Source organism: Anser brachyrhynchus, assembly GCF_964034855.1.
Source record: "Anser brachyrhynchus genome assembly, chromosome: W".
Lineage (NCBI taxonomy): Eukaryota > Metazoa > Chordata > Aves > Anseriformes > Anatidae > Anser > Anser brachyrhynchus.
In genome coordinates this window covers 15,822,965-15,840,126 of record NC_137704.1, presented here as the reverse complement: position 1 = coordinate 15,840,126, position 17,162 = coordinate 15,822,965, and the positions used below count along the sequence as shown (strand labels likewise).

The 17,162-nt window shown below is 45.2% G+C and overlaps 2 protein-coding genes and 1 long non-coding RNA gene across 4 annotated transcripts in view; 2 read left to right on the top strand and 1 right to left on the bottom strand.

The window, feature by feature from the left end:
- Positions 1-17,162, top strand: part of LOC308184772 (E3 ubiquitin-protein ligase KCMF1) — a 118,799-nt gene that overhangs the window by 15,225 nt on the left and 86,412 nt on the right. For both annotated transcript variants that reach the window (XM_080572305.1, XM_080572304.1), the window contains exon 2: positions 16,924-17,091. In XM_080572305.1, coding sequence (XP_080428431.1) covers positions 16,924-17,091 — 168 coding nt within the window. The remainder of the gene's footprint in view (positions 1-16,923; positions 17,092-17,162) is intronic.
- LOC308184894 overlaps positions 1-17,162 on the bottom strand; it is a 111,414-nt gene that overhangs the window by 68,076 nt on the left and 26,176 nt on the right. The gene's annotated exons all lie outside the window — the stretch shown is intronic.
- Positions 1-17,162, top strand: part of LOC308184723 (uncharacterized protein) — a 324,716-nt gene that overhangs the window by 297,402 nt on the left and 10,152 nt on the right. The window lies entirely within an intron of this gene.

Here is a 17,162-nt window from a genome sequence, read left to right as displayed (position 1 = left end):
AGTCTTCACTGGCAGTCAGTCTTCCCACATCTCTTAAGTCTCTGAACGTCTAGGTGGGGGACTGGGGGAGCAGAGTCCCTCCCACTGTAAGCAAAGAGCAGGTTTGGGACCAACTGATGAAACTAAACAGCTACAAGTCTATGGGGCCTGATGACATCCACCCCAGGGTCCTGAGGGAAATGGCTGATGTAATTGCCAAGCCACTCTCCATCATGTTTGAAAAGTCCTGGCAGTAAGGCGAAGTCCCTGGTGACTGGAAAAAGGAAAACACCACTCCCATTTTAAAAAAGGGTACAAAGGAGGACCTGGGGAACTACAGACCGATGAGCTTCACCTCTGTGCCTGGCAAGATCATGGAACAGATCCTCCTGGAAGCAATGTCGAGGCTCATGCAGGACAAGGAGGTGGTCCGAAACAGCCAGCATGGCTTTACCAAGGATAAGTCGTGCCTGACCAATCTGGTGGCCTTCTATGATAAGGAGTTGGCTTGATGGATGCACCCAGAGGTTGGTGGTCAGTGGTTCTGTGTCCAGGTGGAGGCTGGTGATGAGCGGTGTCCCTCAGGGGTCTGTCTTGGGACCGGTGCTTTTCAATATCTTCATCAATGACATTGATGGGATTGAGTGCACCCTCAGCCAGTTTGCAGATGACCCCAAGCTGAGTGGTGCGGTTGATAAAACAGAAGGAAGAGATGCCACCCAAAGGGACCTGGACAAGCTTGAGAAGTGGGCCCACGTGAACCTAATGAGGTTCAACACATCCAAGTGCAAGGTGCTGCACCTGGGTTGGAGCAATCCCAGGCACGAGTACAGACTGGGAGAAGAACTCATTGAGCGCAGCCCTGCAGAGAAGGACTTGGGGGTTCTGGTGGATGAAAAGCTGGACAGGAGCCAGCAGTGCACGCCTGCAGCCCAGAAGGCCAACTGCATCCTGGGTTGCATCAAAAGAAGTGGCTAGCAGGTCGAGGGAGGTGATTTTTGCCCCTGTACTCTGCCCTTGTGAGGCCCCACTTGGAGTGCTGTGTCCAGGTCTTGAGCCCCCAGCACAAGAAAGATGTGTACCTGTTAGAACAGGTCCAGAAGAGGGCCACAAAGATGATCAAGGGACTGGAGCACTGCTTCTGTGAAGAAAGGCTGAGAGAGCTGTGGCTGTTCAGCCTGGAGAAGAGAAGGCTCCAGGGAGACCTCGTTGCGGCTTTTCAATACTTAAAGGGTTCTTATAAAAAGATGGAGAGGGACTCTTTATATATTTATGTAGATAATGATGAGACAAGGGGGAATGGTTTTAAACTGAAAGAGGGGGAGATTTAGATTGGATGTTAGGAAGAAATTCTTCACGCAGAGGGTGATGAGGGAGGCACTGGAACAGGTTGCCCAGGGAGGCTGTGGATGTCCCATCCCTGGAGGTGTTTTAAGGCCAGGCTGGATGGGGCCCTGGCAAACCTGATCTAGTGGGTGGCATCCCTGCCTATGGCAGGGGGGTTGTTACCAGATGATCTTTAAGGTCCCTTCCAACCCAAGCCATTCTATGATTCTTCTACCAGATATTTGAGTTGCTCTACAGGTTCATGTTAGCATGGCAGGAATTTGGGGGTAGTCTTTCTGAATAAATATATGGGTATATGCAAGTGTTCATAAAAGCCTTCAGAATTCTATGGGGGCTGGACAGAGGTATCTTGGAGATAGCCAGCTAGATAGTCATGCTCTGAACTGCTTTATTAATGTTCTCTGGATACCTATCTGAAATATCCCAGCCCCAGAAGCAGTGGCTCATAGGAGACTATCAAGGTTGGAAATGTTAGGAGATATTAGTCAACGGACTCATTGTGTAGTTGTCAGTCATCTCGGTCTATGCTGGGGAAAAAAAAAAAGATTCTATTAAAAGTAGCGTTCAGATTTATTGGCTATACATGTATTGCGTAGTTTATATGCCTGCGTTGGTTGTATTTTGGAAGTTTTTTTCACAGAATGATCTAGGTTGGAAGAGACCTCCAAGATCACCTAGTCCAACCTCTGACCTAACACTAACAAGTCCTCCACTAAACCATATCAATAAGCTCTACATCTCAACGTCTCTTAAAGATCTCTAGGGATGGTGACTCAACCACTTCCCTGGGCAGCCCATTCCAATGCCCAACAACCCTTTTGGTGAAGAAGTTTTTCCTAATATCCAACCTAAATTGCTGGGAGTTTCAATATAGATAAGCTGTTCTGAGATGGATTTCTGTATTTGTTAGAACTAAATCTTCTCTAAATTAATTTGCTGTCTGGCTACAAGGGCTTTCTAAATTTGACTGTTGAAAGGTGGGTATCAGAAAAATTCAAGTTGTCCTTTAAGAAGGACACCAAAGCTTTGCAGAAGTAAGCTACTGTGGTGGTTTTACTGTGCTAGGCAGCTGAACTCCACCACAACCGCTCTCTCCCTCCCTCTCCTTAGGAGGGGAAGAAGTATAGGAAAGAACAACTCACGGGTTGAGATAAGGATAATTTAATTAAAGGGAAAAAATAATTATTAAGGAAAGATTATTATTAATTAAACAATTTAACTAAAGGGAAAAAAGGGAAAGGGGAAAAGGGAGGGGGAAAGGGAAAGAACAAAACAAGTAAAGGCTGTGTGGAAGTGCAATGGAAAGAAATTACTCTCTACTTCCCACAAATGAGCGATGCTTGACCATGTCTTTGAAGCAGGGCCTCAACGCATGTAGCCGGTGTTTGGGAGGACAGACGTTTTCACAACGAGAGCCCACCCCTCCCCTCTTCCTCCTTTTTCCACCTTTTATTGCTGAGTGTGACATCATATGGTATGGAATATCCCTTTGGTTGGTTTAGGTCAGCTGCCCTGGTGATGTTCCTTTCTCACTTTTTTGCCCACCCCCTAGGAGGGTTAGAGAGAGTCCTGATGCTGTGCCAGCACTGCTCAGCAGCAGACACAACACTGGTGTGGTACCATTGCTGTTTTAGCTACAAGTGCAGAGCGCAGCACTGTATGTGCTGCTTCAGGGAAAGTTAACATCCCAGCCAGACCCAGTACAGGCGCAAACAATATCGCTTATTGGCCTGGCTCTGGGCAGCGGCAGGGCCCTTATCTAACATGGGGCAGCTTCTGGATTCTTCTCGCACAAGCCACCCCTATGCCCCCCCAGCTACCAAAACCTTGCCACCTAAACCCACTCCAAGAGTGCATGCTCAGTGAGGGGTGGTCGCAACTTGGAGGTGTGTAGCTTTTGGGATGGTGGTGTGTTTTGGTATTATAATAAGCAAACGTTCACCAGAGTACAGCATTTTGTCAGAAACGTGAGAGGTCGTTGGCTCAGGGTAGCAAATGTGCAGTTTATTGGTCTTGGTGTGCACAAGAACAATGTCCCCATCTGGTCACAGATCCTAGCCCCGGTGTCTCCACTCTGCTCTACACTCCATACTGTTCCTTAGAGTCAGCATACCAAGTTCCCCTAGTGCTATAGCATCTAAGGTTGGAGGCCTAGGGAACGCTTAGGTAGTGTAGCCTACCCTTCACCCTGAAAGCTTCTTCAATGCTGTACATTTTCTTTAAAATGTGAATATTAGTTTAATTTTCCTAGTCACTTCAGGCTCCCCATAAGCCACCCCGTGGCTATAGTTACTCAAGCTTCACGATATTTGGAATGTATCAGGTATATCACATACATTCTCGGGATGAGGATTATCGAGTGTTTGTATATTGTGTAGGAATACTAAATGTTTCATCATAATCCAGAGTTTAACATACTTTTTGTTAGCATAAAGCATAATACAGCGAGTATTAACAAAACGACAGTAGGGTGAAGCATCTTGTTGAAGATTCCTGTGGCAGTTGGCGACCATCCAAAGTGTCCCACCAACGGTGTTTTTCATCTTTCTTTACTCTTTCCATCACTCGATGTATTTCTTCTATATTATGATGGACAGTAATCAGAGTCTTTTGTCCATTTTTTCAAACTTGTTTCATTAACTGCTTCAAATCTTCATGTAACAGTAGGCAGCAGATCTTGAAGCAGAATATAATTGGATGTAATAAGTTGGTAAGTGTTGACAGGAGCTGAGTAACTAAAATCACATCCTGGATTTTTGGTAAAATTACAAACACAAGCATTAGAGTGATTACTGGTATCTACAATAGTATTATCTATGACTATAGAATCACAATAGGTTGTCATGCAAACACAGCCTTTCCCAATATATACAAGTACAGTTTCAAGGGTTTCATTAGGCCACTTTCCTCCCTCTTGATGGGCCCATACTTTATGCTCCTTAGGATAAAGTATAGTTCCATTATGATTGCCCAATGCAATGACTGGATATACATTGTATACTGTGGCATTGCTTATGGTACTAATTACCACCATGCTTGAAACTCCTTTTTCAAATTCAGAAGCATTATCCCAAATCAATTTTTGAATTTCAGTGGGTAAAGTTCCTCCTTCTCCCTCTCTAATAATAGCTGCTGCTACAGACTGTATCCATAACTGCACTTGGATGCAGCTCAAGGCAAGGGAGGTATCACCTCGGGTTTTTCCAAGGCTTATGTGCAGTGCTAGCTCTACCCTTTTTAGAGACCTGCTAGGGTTAAAAAGAAATTGTTGCTGTCCTACGTTTTTAATTATTTAAGGACCTGGGCTGAAGGTGGAAGGAGTTAGACTGATGGGAGGCCGAGTTGGTACGTTTTCAAATATCTGCAGGGGCAGAGGCTTCTTATCCTTTGCAATTGATGCAGATGTTGCTGTATTGATCATAAATTCAAATAGTAACCCCAAAGACAGTACACAATTATAGGTTTGGTGAAAGTAAAATTGTGCCAGCGATCAGAATTTGGTGCAGTTATTTTGTTATAATTAGTACTATAAGTTTGTGGTCTGGAAGAATCAGTATAAATTATCTTAGTTTCAGTCGGCCTATTTTAAGTAGACCCATTAGCTATTCGGCAACTGATTTGTATTGTCTGGCCTGAAGTGTCTTGAAGTTCAGCCATTTGAAGAGAATCATCCCAACTCCATTCATCTTTTGAAAATATTTTGTTTGCACGTAAAACTAGAGAGATTTAGGTCCCTTTTGTTTTGAGATGTTCCAGTGCTTGAGCTATACTGTGACAATGCGTGGTTCCAAGGGTCATTATGAGATGTCACGGTGAAACACCTCAGCTCCATGCACAACCACAGTAGCTAAGTTTTCCCTGATGGCATGTGTTCCCATAATCTAGTGTACTTAACATGGGCTTGGGACCATGGCCATTTTGGGTCTTTTTGGCTATGAACCAAAGGGGAATGCATTAAGGTCAGGGTAAAGCATAGCATTATCAGTCCAAGCTGTTAATTTGTGATTCTCCAGCTGTCCACATGCAGTTCACTCAGGATTCCTGTGAACACAAAAGGAAATAAGATATGCTTGGTTGTATTCAGCTGGCAGGGTTAGAAAGAGGGTGAAATAACAATCTTTGACTTCCAATGTATAGGGATTTTTGGGAGTAGTTAGTACCATTGCTACTGTTCCAGTCTGAGGCATTTTCACTAGCACAGGTTGTCCAGTGTAAAATCCTGTAGTATGTTCTTCTGGTTTATAATAAACCTTTGGGGTGATTGTATTGGTAGATGCACAGAAGGCTTTCACTATCTCTGCCATGTTTGGAACTGCGGCAGTCAAAGGTGTGGTGTTAGCATTTAACTGTCTGTAATCCACTGTAAAATGCCATTGCCTGGTTGGTTTCTTTACCGGCCACACCGGTGAGCTGTAAGGTCCTTTTAATAATGCCTCTTTCTTCCAATTCTGTTACCACCCCGTCAATCCCCATAAGTGCTGCTGCTGGCAACAGATATTGCCGAACATCAGTGATTTTAGAGGGGGGTAAGGGTATGGATGTTTGTAACAGACTTAACTTCACTGTGCATGAATCCCTCTGATGTGTCATGCAACCACACAGTTCCATCAGGGAGTTTCCACATTTGCCCATGCAGTATGTCAAATCCTAAAATATTAGTATATGTAGCACTGACTAATGCTTCTGTCCTGGTTAATTTTTGTTCTTCTGGCAGCCAGAGTGAAATTTTTGTGATGGGGCATTGTTTTTCCACACCATTAATTCCTGTGACTGTAACCCTGCATTGACCAGGTGTTATACCTAGGGTTTGTGCTGTCTCATGTGTAATTACTGACGTTTGGGCCCTGGTGCCAATAAGAAAGTTTACCACTATTTTTGGGGGTCCAACGGGAATGGCAATGATAGGGTGAGAGTGTTCATTAGAGAGCCATTGAGTTGCTAATACCCACCGAGCAGGGTGGCTCACTGCCCTCCCCGGGGACAGGAGTTTTTTTTGCCAAGCTTCTGCCTCTTCAATTAGGCTCGGTGCAGAAGTTGCACTTTCCTTATGGGTTGGGGGTTTTCTGGTTAGGCAGTTCTCCCCAGCTGGAATATTTTTCTTACCCAGAGATCAGACTAATGTACGGAGGTCCTCTGTAGAGGCACCATGCAAGATTGGATGGGGTACACCCAAAGCTAGGGCCTTATGCCACAACTCACCCCATTCCTTATTAGGTTTGAACCTCTCTGAATTTGGGGTATCTGGGTTTTGAGTATGGATTTTGTGAACTTGCCGGGAGTGATCTGGGGGCTTAGTACTGGATGAACTAATACAGCCCATTCGGCATCTGTAATTACTTATGTCTTGTACAAATTCACTCCAGGTGGGAATGGGGGAGTGCGGATTTCACCTATGACCACGATCACCATCCGTACGAGCAGCTTGTATGCAATCCTGGGTATTTGCTATGAACATCTTAAGACAATCAGGGAGGCCACAGATAAGAGGAATTAATCGGGTTGGGTGGATAGGAGCTAACATCGGGGATTTTCTGAATTCATCTCTTTCATATATCACCTGAATGCAGGCTGCTTTCTGTACTGCTACAGCCAGGTCAGAATAGCTTGTGGCTCTAATTTCCAGGGGTTCCCCTTTCTCCTGGGGATCTATACCACCTGCCCAGTATGCAGCCCGTGCAGTTATAGAGTAATTATGGTCTCCTGGTGTGGTGGCTAAAAATACTCCAGGTCCCCAAAAGCCTCCTGCCTCTTCCTCACTTAACATAATTCGATCTCCTCCTTCAAGAGAAACTCGCCACACATATTTACACGTTATTAACAAGTTAAAAGGCACAAAGACTGTAGAGATTCCTAAGTTTCTGTAGAGACACCTGGTATAACCAAGTGTTCAAATCTCACCCAAAGGCATCCCAGTGGGCGGGGGGGAGAGAGGCTCAGCCCGTTGACTGATCCTGGAAGTCAGAAGGTACTTGTGATGGTGTCTTCCCTAGCATCCCCTTTCTCTTAAGCCAATTTATATTATTTTCTATCTTTTAGGTGGAGCTTGAGTGACTCTAGTGAAGCATATCTTGGTTATGATTGGTGAAAAGTTTTCTCACTTTCTTTTAAAGGTATAGGCTCTGAGAAATTCAGAGTGTATGCTCAGTGAGGGGTGGTCGCCCCTTGGAGGCGGGTAGCTTTTGGGAAGGAGGTGTGCTTTGGTATTATAATGATATTATAATGAGCAAAAGTTCACTAGAGTACAGCATTCTGTCAAAAACATGACAGGTCGTTGGCTCAGGGTAGCAAATGTGCAGTTTATCCATCTCTGTGTACACAGGAACGATCGAGTCCCCATCTTGCCACAGGGCCTAGCCGCGGTGTCTCCACTCCGCTCTACACTCCGTGCTGTTCCTTAGAGCCAGCACACCAGGTTCCCCCAGTGTGATAGCATCTAAGGTTGGAAGCTTAAGGAGTGCTTAGGTAGTGCAGCTACCCTCCACCCTGAAAGCTTCTTCAATGCTGTACATTTTCTTTAAAATGTGAATATTAGTTTAATTTTCCTAGTTACTTTAGGCAGTTACTCCACAGTAGGCTAGAATACTAGTTCTTGAGCACTTCATTAACGTAACATTCCTGTTAGTAGTTGAACTTCCCATAAACATCACATTGCTTTGGCATCCTGCTAAAACTAAAGAGTTTATCTAACTTGTTTCTCTCACCTTGAGATACTGTTCTGTATCTGCAGCTACATCTTGTTGTCCTTATTGAACTTTATTAGCCAGGAACATTTTCTACTTGAGTACCTCAGATGCAGGTTTCTTGTCTATTTTAAGTAGGTTTTACAGTGACTAGTGGGTAATGTTTTCTTCCTTTGGTATTCATAAAACTTAAGTAAGCATCCCAAAATATTGCTAAATGTGTAATGCTTCATACTGTTTGAGGCAGAGAGCAAGAAACAACTGAATATGTTTCAGTTTAACAGTGTGATTTTCCCTTGACCATGCATTCTTCATAATAGATCTGACATTGCAAGAGGTGGAGGTGGCTTGTGTTAATACTTCATTTTTTCTGTTAAACTGTGATCATAGAACTTATAGTTAGGAAATGATCATTAGGACATTTGCAGTTTTGAGACCTCATTGATCATAGAATGACTTGCGTTGGAAGGGACCTTAAAAATCATCTAGTTCCAACCCCCCTGCCATAGGCAGGGTTGCCACCCACTAAATCAGGTTGCTCAGGGCCTCATCTAACCTGGTCTTGAATGCCTCCAGGAATGGGGCATCCACAGCCTCTCTGGGCAACCTGTTCCAGTGCCTCCCTATCCTCTGAGTGAAGAATTTCCTTCTAATCTAAATCTCCCCTCTTCTAGTTTAAAATCGTTCCCCCTTGTCCTGTCATTATCTGACTGAGCAAAGAGTTGCTCTCCATCTTTTTTATAAGCCCCCTTTAAGTACTGAAAGGCCGCAATGAGGTCACCCCAGAGCCTTCTCTTCTTTAGGCTGATCAGCACCAGCTCTCTCAGCCTTTCTTCTTATGAGATCTTTGTCTACTAATCCTCTTGGAGTCTATGTCATGGCTTTATTTCAGTAATTTTAGTTGCTTCTACGTTTTCATCCTTCAGTGCAAATACAGAAAAGTTTGTTTTAATTGATGCTGAAAGAGGACTTTGAAGATAAAATTGTGTTTACAGCAGTTACTTTCATGAAAGCCCTTAATTTACTACTGCAAATGAAGGAAGCTTTCAAGGGCCTTTACAGATGAAAAGATGATGCTGCTTCCTCTGCCTTTATCTAAATTAACAATAATAGAATCACAGAACAGTTTGGATTAGAAGGGACCTTAAAGATCATCTACACAGAGCTGAGGGAATAACTCAAGAGCAAAAAAAAGAACAAACAACAACCACACAAACATTTTTTCAAGACAAATATGCAAAATAACCCCAGAAATGCAGCGTAGTAACCTGTGGAGAGGTCAAGAGAGCAGCTCCTGCTAGTAAAGGAGTGTCATCCTGTTTACTTGGCTACTGAGGCAATAATCTATTTGGGATGTGCTGATTTTGCCTGAATTGCTTGTCCTGTTTATTGCAATTCTCCCCTGCCAACCCCTTAGCTCTGGAGATGTTTATTTCTTTTTGTGCTTGAAGATCACCCCATTGGGCTCTGTTAAAGTCTCACGAGTTACATTCTGCAGCAACCACCTTCTGGATTTCTGGTCTGCTTATGGCACTTCTGCAGCTACACTGTCACCACCTTCTCTGGGACAACTTCCTGCCCCCAAGCAACAGACAGAACTATTTAGCTGCATAGCTAAATGAAGATTATGCTGATGGTCTGTGGCATAACAAAGCCTAGTTTGGGTGACTAAGCAGCTCGTTCAAGAAGAGAATTTCCTGGAAGAGCCCTTAGAGAATTACTATGTTTCTCTAAAACCTTCACATGGAACAGGCTATACAGAAAGCAGACCTAAAATGGCAGGACCTACATCTGTGTGACAAGTCTGAGGACATCCAGTCTGTCTCACCAGGGACTGTATTGCAGAAATTTGTCCCTTCCCTGTCCCCACATCAGCAAGAAACCCTTCAGTCCCAGACTAAAACCTACAGTTTTAAGTCAAGAGGAAGAGGGCAGATGAAGACATGGGGTGACTGCTCAATCAACTGAGTCACAGCCACTAAGAGAAGGCAGGACAGAATGGAGCAGAAGAACTGAGAAAGTGATGGTGATAAACAAAAAAAAGCAAGGCTTACTGTGTCTATGAAACAACATCAGAACACGGTAAGAAGTCCTAGCACAGAGACAGATATCAGCAGCGTAACCACCTCCTCCAATTTAAGTGTCCTGGTGGAAGGGTTCTTGGTTTTGGTGTTTGTGTTTTTTTTTTTAAACAATAACAACAAAAAACACAACAAAACAAACAAAAAAAACACCTCAGCAATGAATTCCTCTTGGTATTCCAGACTCTTCCCAACTCTGCTGGCCACCCTGTGCTTTCCCATTCTTAGCACCCTTCCCCTAAACTATGTTCTTCCCTTCAGCTGGTACAGAAGGAGGGCTCACTCCCAGGCTCTACAACCCAAAGGTACAGCCTTTTATCAGGAGAAGCAGGGAGGAACAGAGCTTCTGTAAGTGTTCTTTTTTTTTTTTAAAGTGTGCTGGGGAAGTGACTTCCGAAAGAACAAAAACACTCAGTTTTGAAACAAGGACTACTTGAGCGCTTGCCTGTAAGGGCACATGGAGACTTTATCAGTGACACAAGTACTTGGGCCAAGGAGCTCCGACAGTACCAATGACACAAGGGTAGCAAACCCATCTCCCAGTGGGTCAGCTCCAGATATTTTGCTTTGGTTTCATCTCTCAGTCCCAGAACATGAAGGTCATTGGTAGAGCAGATAAAATATCAGTTTGTCATCCTCCTCCACAAATACATTCAGTGAGCGATCATCGTTGTTCCATGAATGCAGTAACTGGACTTCGTATGATACCGGAGACATGTCCATTAACAAGTCCAGACATGTGGGTTTGCTGTAGGCAAGTCCCTGGAGCTCCTGTTTCAAAGACCTGTATACTGGGTCCCTCGTATCCACAGTCTTTATCTCACCTATGACCTTCTGACTAATCATGCGTTCTGGTTTTGCCTATTTATAGGCTCCCAAAGCCAGCTCATCAATTTGCCCGGATGCTTCTGCTGTCATGCACATCTACAGGAAATGTTGCTTGGAGACCATGTTGAGATGTGCACTAGTCAGTGTTGCTGTCTGCAGGCCACCAGCCACCCCATGGCAGTGGCCATGCCGGGTTCTGTTGGAGGCTGCTTCTGGGGCTATGCCGTGCAGCTCTCCTCTGGGAGGAGCTGTTGACACTGTCGAGGGTGGAAAGGCCTTGCAGAGAGATCTGGACAGATTGGAGAGCTGGGCAGTCACCAACTGCACGAAGTTTAACAAGAGCAAGTGCTGGGTCTTGCACCTGGGAAGGGGCAACCCTCTTTACATGTACAGACTGGGTGATGAGATGCTGGAGAGCAGCCCTGCAGAATCATCTAGGTTGGAAGAGACCTCCAAGATCACCTAGTCCAACCTCTGACCTAACACTAACAAGTCCTCCACTAAACCATATCACTAAGCTCTACATCTAAATGTCTTTAAAAGACCTCCAGGGATGGTGACTCAACCACTTCCCTGGGCAGCCTATTCCAATGCCTAACAACCATTTCAGTAAAGAAGTTCTTCCTAACATCCAGCCTAAACCTCCCCTGGCACAACTTTAGCCCATTCCCCCTCGTCCTGTCACCAGGCACGTGGGAGAATAGACCAACCCCCACCTCGCTACAGCCTCCTTTAAGGTACCTGTAGAGTGTGATAAGGTTGCCACTGGGGTTTCCAATTCGAGCCTGTTGTGTGATCGGTGCAACCCACTTCCTCTGTGTAACATCAGTTGCATGATGTGTAGAGGGGACCCTTCCTTTGAACATCCAGCCCAGCACCGTCAGTCGGGGTGCCAAGAGGAGCTGTGCTTCAGTACTAACCACTTCCGAAGCAGCTTGAACTCCTTCATATACTGCCAATATCTCTCAGTTGGAGTATAGCGGGCCTTGGATCCTCTGCATCCCTGTCTCCAAAACCCTACGGGTCACCCTTGTGAGAAAAATCTCAAATAATTTTTTTCAGACAGGGTCTTCTGTGAAGCTATTTTATTTGCGATTGCAGTGGTGGGTGTCCTGTCAATCAGGAGTGCATTTTAGTAAACAAATCATAACCTTTTATTCCCTATTACCCGATGCCTGATCACCTCCCCTGTTTCCTCATTGGCTGAGTACTACAGGTTCACAAGCTACTCGCCGCTCTTCTATACCATATATGTACAATTTTTCTTTTTTTCAACCCTTTAATTTCTCCTTTCTTACGTTTTGAGAACTTGTGATCTTTGTTTTACTGTTCTCACACTGCTCATCCTGTTTTTCTCAAGCTTCTACCTTATTTTGGAACAGTGAGGCCTTCTACTGTCCACTTATCTTCTTAGCATTTCTCCTTCTTATGACTACGCAACTACCTTGGAATACAGAAAAGTAATTCTCTACTGCAAAAACACAACTTCGTTTCTCACACCCTCAAGTCTCCTCTGGCTCTTTCTGCCAGAGTCTCTGGCTAGGGCCATTCTCCCTGGCTGCAGTGCAGAGCACATTTTTTTTACGTTTTGTCCTGCCCAGACTGGCCCAAGGGCTACTGTTTAATTTGTTCAAAGGCTTGTTGTTGTTCAGGGACCCATTTGAAATGGTTCTTCTTCTGGGTTGCTTGAAAGAGAAATCAGATTGCAATTAGGAATGTGCATTCTCAAAAACCCCACGACACCTAGGAAAGTTTGTGTTTCTTTTTTGCTAGTTGGTGGAGACATAGCTGTTACTTTATTGATCACAGCCATTGGGATCTGACTACGTCCATCTTGCCATTTTATTCCTAAAACTGGATCTTTCGTGCAGGTCCTTTGACCTTACTTTGTTTTATGGCAAAGCCAGCCTTCAGAAGGATTTGGACTGTTTTCTTCCCTTTCTCAAAAACTTATTCTGCTGTGTTGCCCCACACGATGATGTCATCAATGTACTGCAGGTGTTCAGGAGCTTCCCCCTGTTCAAGCGCAGTCTGGATCAGTCCATGGCAAATGGTAGGACTGTGTTTCCACCCCTGGGGCAGTTGGTTTCACCGGTCATGAGTGGTGTTCCCCAGGGGTCGATGTTGGGGCCCATCATTAAGGCCCCCTTAATATCTTTATTGATGATTTGGATGAGGAAATTGAGCGCACCCTCAGTGAGTTTGCAGACAACACCAAGTTGGGGGGAAGTGTCGATCTCCCGGAGGGTAGGAAGGCCCTGCAGAGGGACCTGGACAGGTTGGGTTGATGAGCAGAGGCCAATGGGATGAGGTTCAACATGGCTAAGTGCCGGGTCCTGCACTTTGGCCACAAGAATCCCATTCAACGCTTCAGGATTGGGGCAGAGTGGCTGGAAAGCTATGCAGAGGAAAAGGATCTGCGGGTGTTGGTTGACGCTTGCTTGAACATGAGCCAGCAGTGTGCCCAGGTGGCCTAGAAGGCCAACGGCATCCTGGCTTGTATCAGGAATAGTGTAGCCAGCAGGACCAGGGAGGTGATTGTCCCCCTGTGAGAAATATCTCAATTTTTTTTTTTTTTCAGACAGTTGGTTGATAGCAAGCTGAATATGAGCCAGCAGTGTGCCCTGGCAGCCAGGAGGGCCAACCGTATCCTGGGGTGCATCAAGCAAGGCATTGCTAGTCGGTCGAGGGAAGTGATTGTCCCGCTCTACTCTGTGCTGGTGCGGCCTCACCTCGAGTACTGTGTGCAGTTCGGGGCACCACAGTACAAGAAGGATGTGAAACTATTGGAGAGTGTCCAGAGGAGGGCTACAAAGATGGTGAAGGGCCTAGGGGGGAAGATGTACAAGGAGCAGCTGTGGTCACTTGGTCTGTTCAGCCTGGAAAAGAGGAGGCTAGGGGGAGACCTCATCGTGGTCTACAACTTCCTCACGAGGGGGAGCGGAGGGGCAGGCTCCAGTCTATTCTCTCTGGCGACCAGTGATAGGACCCAAGGGAATGGAGTCAAGCTGCGACAGGGGAGGTTCAGGCTGGATATCAGGAAGAGGTTCTTCACTGAGAGGGTTGTCGCGCACTGGAACAAGCTCCCCAGGGACGTAGTCACGGCACCAAGCCCGTCGGGGTTTAAGAAGCATTTGGACTGTGCTCTTAGTCATATGGTCTGAATTTTTGGGTAGACCTGTGTGGTGCCAGGAGTTGGACTCAATGATTCTTATGGGTCCCTTCCAACTCGGCATATTCTATGGTCATCTAGTACCAACCCTCTGCCATGGACAGGGGCACCTTCCACTAGATCAGGTCGCTCAAAGCCCCATCCAACCTGGCCTTGAGCACCTCCAGGGATGGGGCATCTACAAATTCTCTGGGCAACCTGTTACAGTGCCTTGCCACCCTCAGAGAAAAAATTTCTTCCTTATATCTAATCTAAACTTACCCTCTTTTACTTTAAAGCTATTACTCCTTGTCCTCTTACTACACTCCTTGACAAAGAGTCCCTCCCCAGCTTTCCTGTAGGCCCCTTTTAGGTATTGGAAGGCCACTATAAGGTCTTCCTGGAGCCTTCTCTAGGCTGAAGAACTGCAACTCCTTCAGCCTATTTTCATAGGATAGGTGTTCCAGCCCTTCGATCATCTTTGGGGCCCTCTGGACTCGTTCTAATATGTCCATGTCCTTCTTGTGCTGGGGGCCCCAGAGCTGGATGCAGTGGTCCAGGTGGGGTCTCACATGAGCAGAGTAGAGGGGGAGAATCACCTCCCTTGACCTGCTGGCCATGCTTCTTTTGATGCAGCCTAGGATACAGCTGGCTTTCTGGGCTGCAAGCGCACGTTGCTGGCTCATGTTGAGCTTCTCATCAACCAAGACCCTCAGGTCCTTTCATTGGGGCTGCTTTCAATCCATTTTCTGCCCAGCCTGTATTTGTGTTTAGGATTGCCCCAGCCCAGGTGCAGGACCTTGTACTTGGCCTTGTTGAACTTCGTGAGGTTTGAACAGACCCACTTCTCAAGCCTGTCAAGGTCCTTCTATGATGGCATCCTTTCCTTTCAGTATGTCGACTGTACCACACAGCTTGGTGTCATTGGCAAACCTGCTTGAGGGTGCACTCAATCTCACTGTCCATGTCACCAACAAAGATGTTAAACAGCGCCGGTCCCATTGCTGACCCCTGAGGAACACCACTCGTTACTGATCTCCACCTGGACATTGACCTGTTGACAGCAACTCTTTGAGTGAGAACATCCACCCAGTTCCTTACCCACCAAGTGGTTCATCCTTCAAATCCATGTCTCTCCAATTTAGAGACAATGATGTTGTGTGGGACAGTGTCAAATGCTTTGAACAATCTAAGTAGATGATGGCAGTTGCTCTTCCCTTATCTGCCAATGCTGTAACCCCATCATAGAAGGCCACCGGATTTGTCAGGCACGATCTGCCCTTAGTGAAGCCATGTTGGCTGTCACAAATCACCTTTTTATTTTCCATGTGCTGTATCGTAGTTTCCAGGAGGATCTGCTCCATGGTCTTGCTGGGCACAGAGGTGAGACTGACTGGCCTGTAGTTCCCAAGGTCTTCCTTTTTTCCCCTTTTAAAAATGGGGGTTGTTTCTCCTCTTCCAGTCAGTGGGAAGAAACAATAGAGAGCTGAAACAGTACAGAGAAAATTGCAAAACCTTTAGACGTTATGAAGCCTTTTCCTGACACAGGCAGTGTGACTGATTTGTAGTGCAAAGATTGAACCTCCCAAAAGGAAGAAGCTGAAGAGCTGATGCAATGTAACTTGCGTACATCTTAATTTACATCTTAATGTTTATTTCAAAATAGAAGACCCTGATCTCAACTCCAAAATTGTATTGGAGAGGACCATGGTGGAGCGAGCTGTCCTCCCCTGCAGCCTATAGAGTACCACAGTGGAGTAGATATCCACTCTGTAGCCTGTGGAGGAGCCCATGATGGAGCAGGTGCTCTGGCAGGAACTGCCACGCATGGGGGACCCATATTGGAGCAGTCTGTTCCTGAAGGACTGCACCCCATGGCACAGACCCATATTGGAGCAGTTCTTGAAGAACTGCAGTCTTTGGGAAGCCCATGTAGGATAAGTTTGGGAAGGACCGTGTCCTGCGGGAAGGACCCCATGCTGGAGCAGGAGAAAAGACTAACCATGAAAGAGCAGCACATGACTAAGTGTTATGGACTGACCACAATCCCCATTTCCCTGTGCTGCTCAGGGAGGTGGAAGAAGAGGGTAGATGGGGGAGGAAGGTGTTTTTAGTTTGTTTTTAGTTCTCACGGCTCTAAGTCTGTTATCAATAGGTAATAAATTACATCTCCTTTATGCTGAGTCTGTTTTGCTTGTGACAGTTGGTGAGTGATTTCCCTGTCCTTATCTCAACCCATGAGCTATTTTTATCATCTTTTCTCCCTCTTTTCTTTTGAGGAGGAGGAGTGAGAGAGCAGTCTGGTGGTGCTGAGCTACCTACAGCTGTGAAACCACCACACAGATATGTATGCATTGTGAAGAGTGGTTGTGGCAGGCATTCTTCAGAATTGAAATGTTAGAATGTATAAAAAATAAACACAAAAGCCTGGGAGGGATGTTGTTATGTGGCGGTATGTGCTTATCTGTGGTTTGTGAGATGGTCTGCTGTGGGGAGTTTTTGTTTGCTTGTTTTTGTAGAAACTTCCAGATCAACTGCTATGCTGTTTAACCTCAAGAATGTTTTGAACCAAATTTCCAAACAAGGAAGAAGTGATTATAAAAGAATTTATAGCTTAACCAACTATCAGTTTAGGTGACTGACTGTGTTTTTTATTTTACTTTAACTTTCAATTTGGGTGACTGTTGCCTTTTTTAAAAATAAAAATACGTTTAAAGTTGTCTTATTTTCATCAGCTACATAAAAGCTTTTTGGCTGAATTTCTTTTTGGTTGTTGTTGGGAGATGATAGTGACAAATCTGTATCATTAAAACAATGTAAAATTATTTTTTTCCTGTATTTTTTTTTTTATTCACAGGTGTCAGCTGTGATGCATGTTTAAAAGGAAATTTTCGAGGTCGCAGATACAAGTGTTTAATTTGCTACGATTACGATTTGTGTGCAACTTGTTATGAAAGTGGTGCAACAACAACGAGGCATACAACTGACCATCCCATGCAGTGCATACTAACAAGAGTAGATTTTGGTAAGTAGTAGTTAATATTGGAACTGTTTGCCATAGTTATAAACATGTATATTTATTTCATAGCTTAGGAA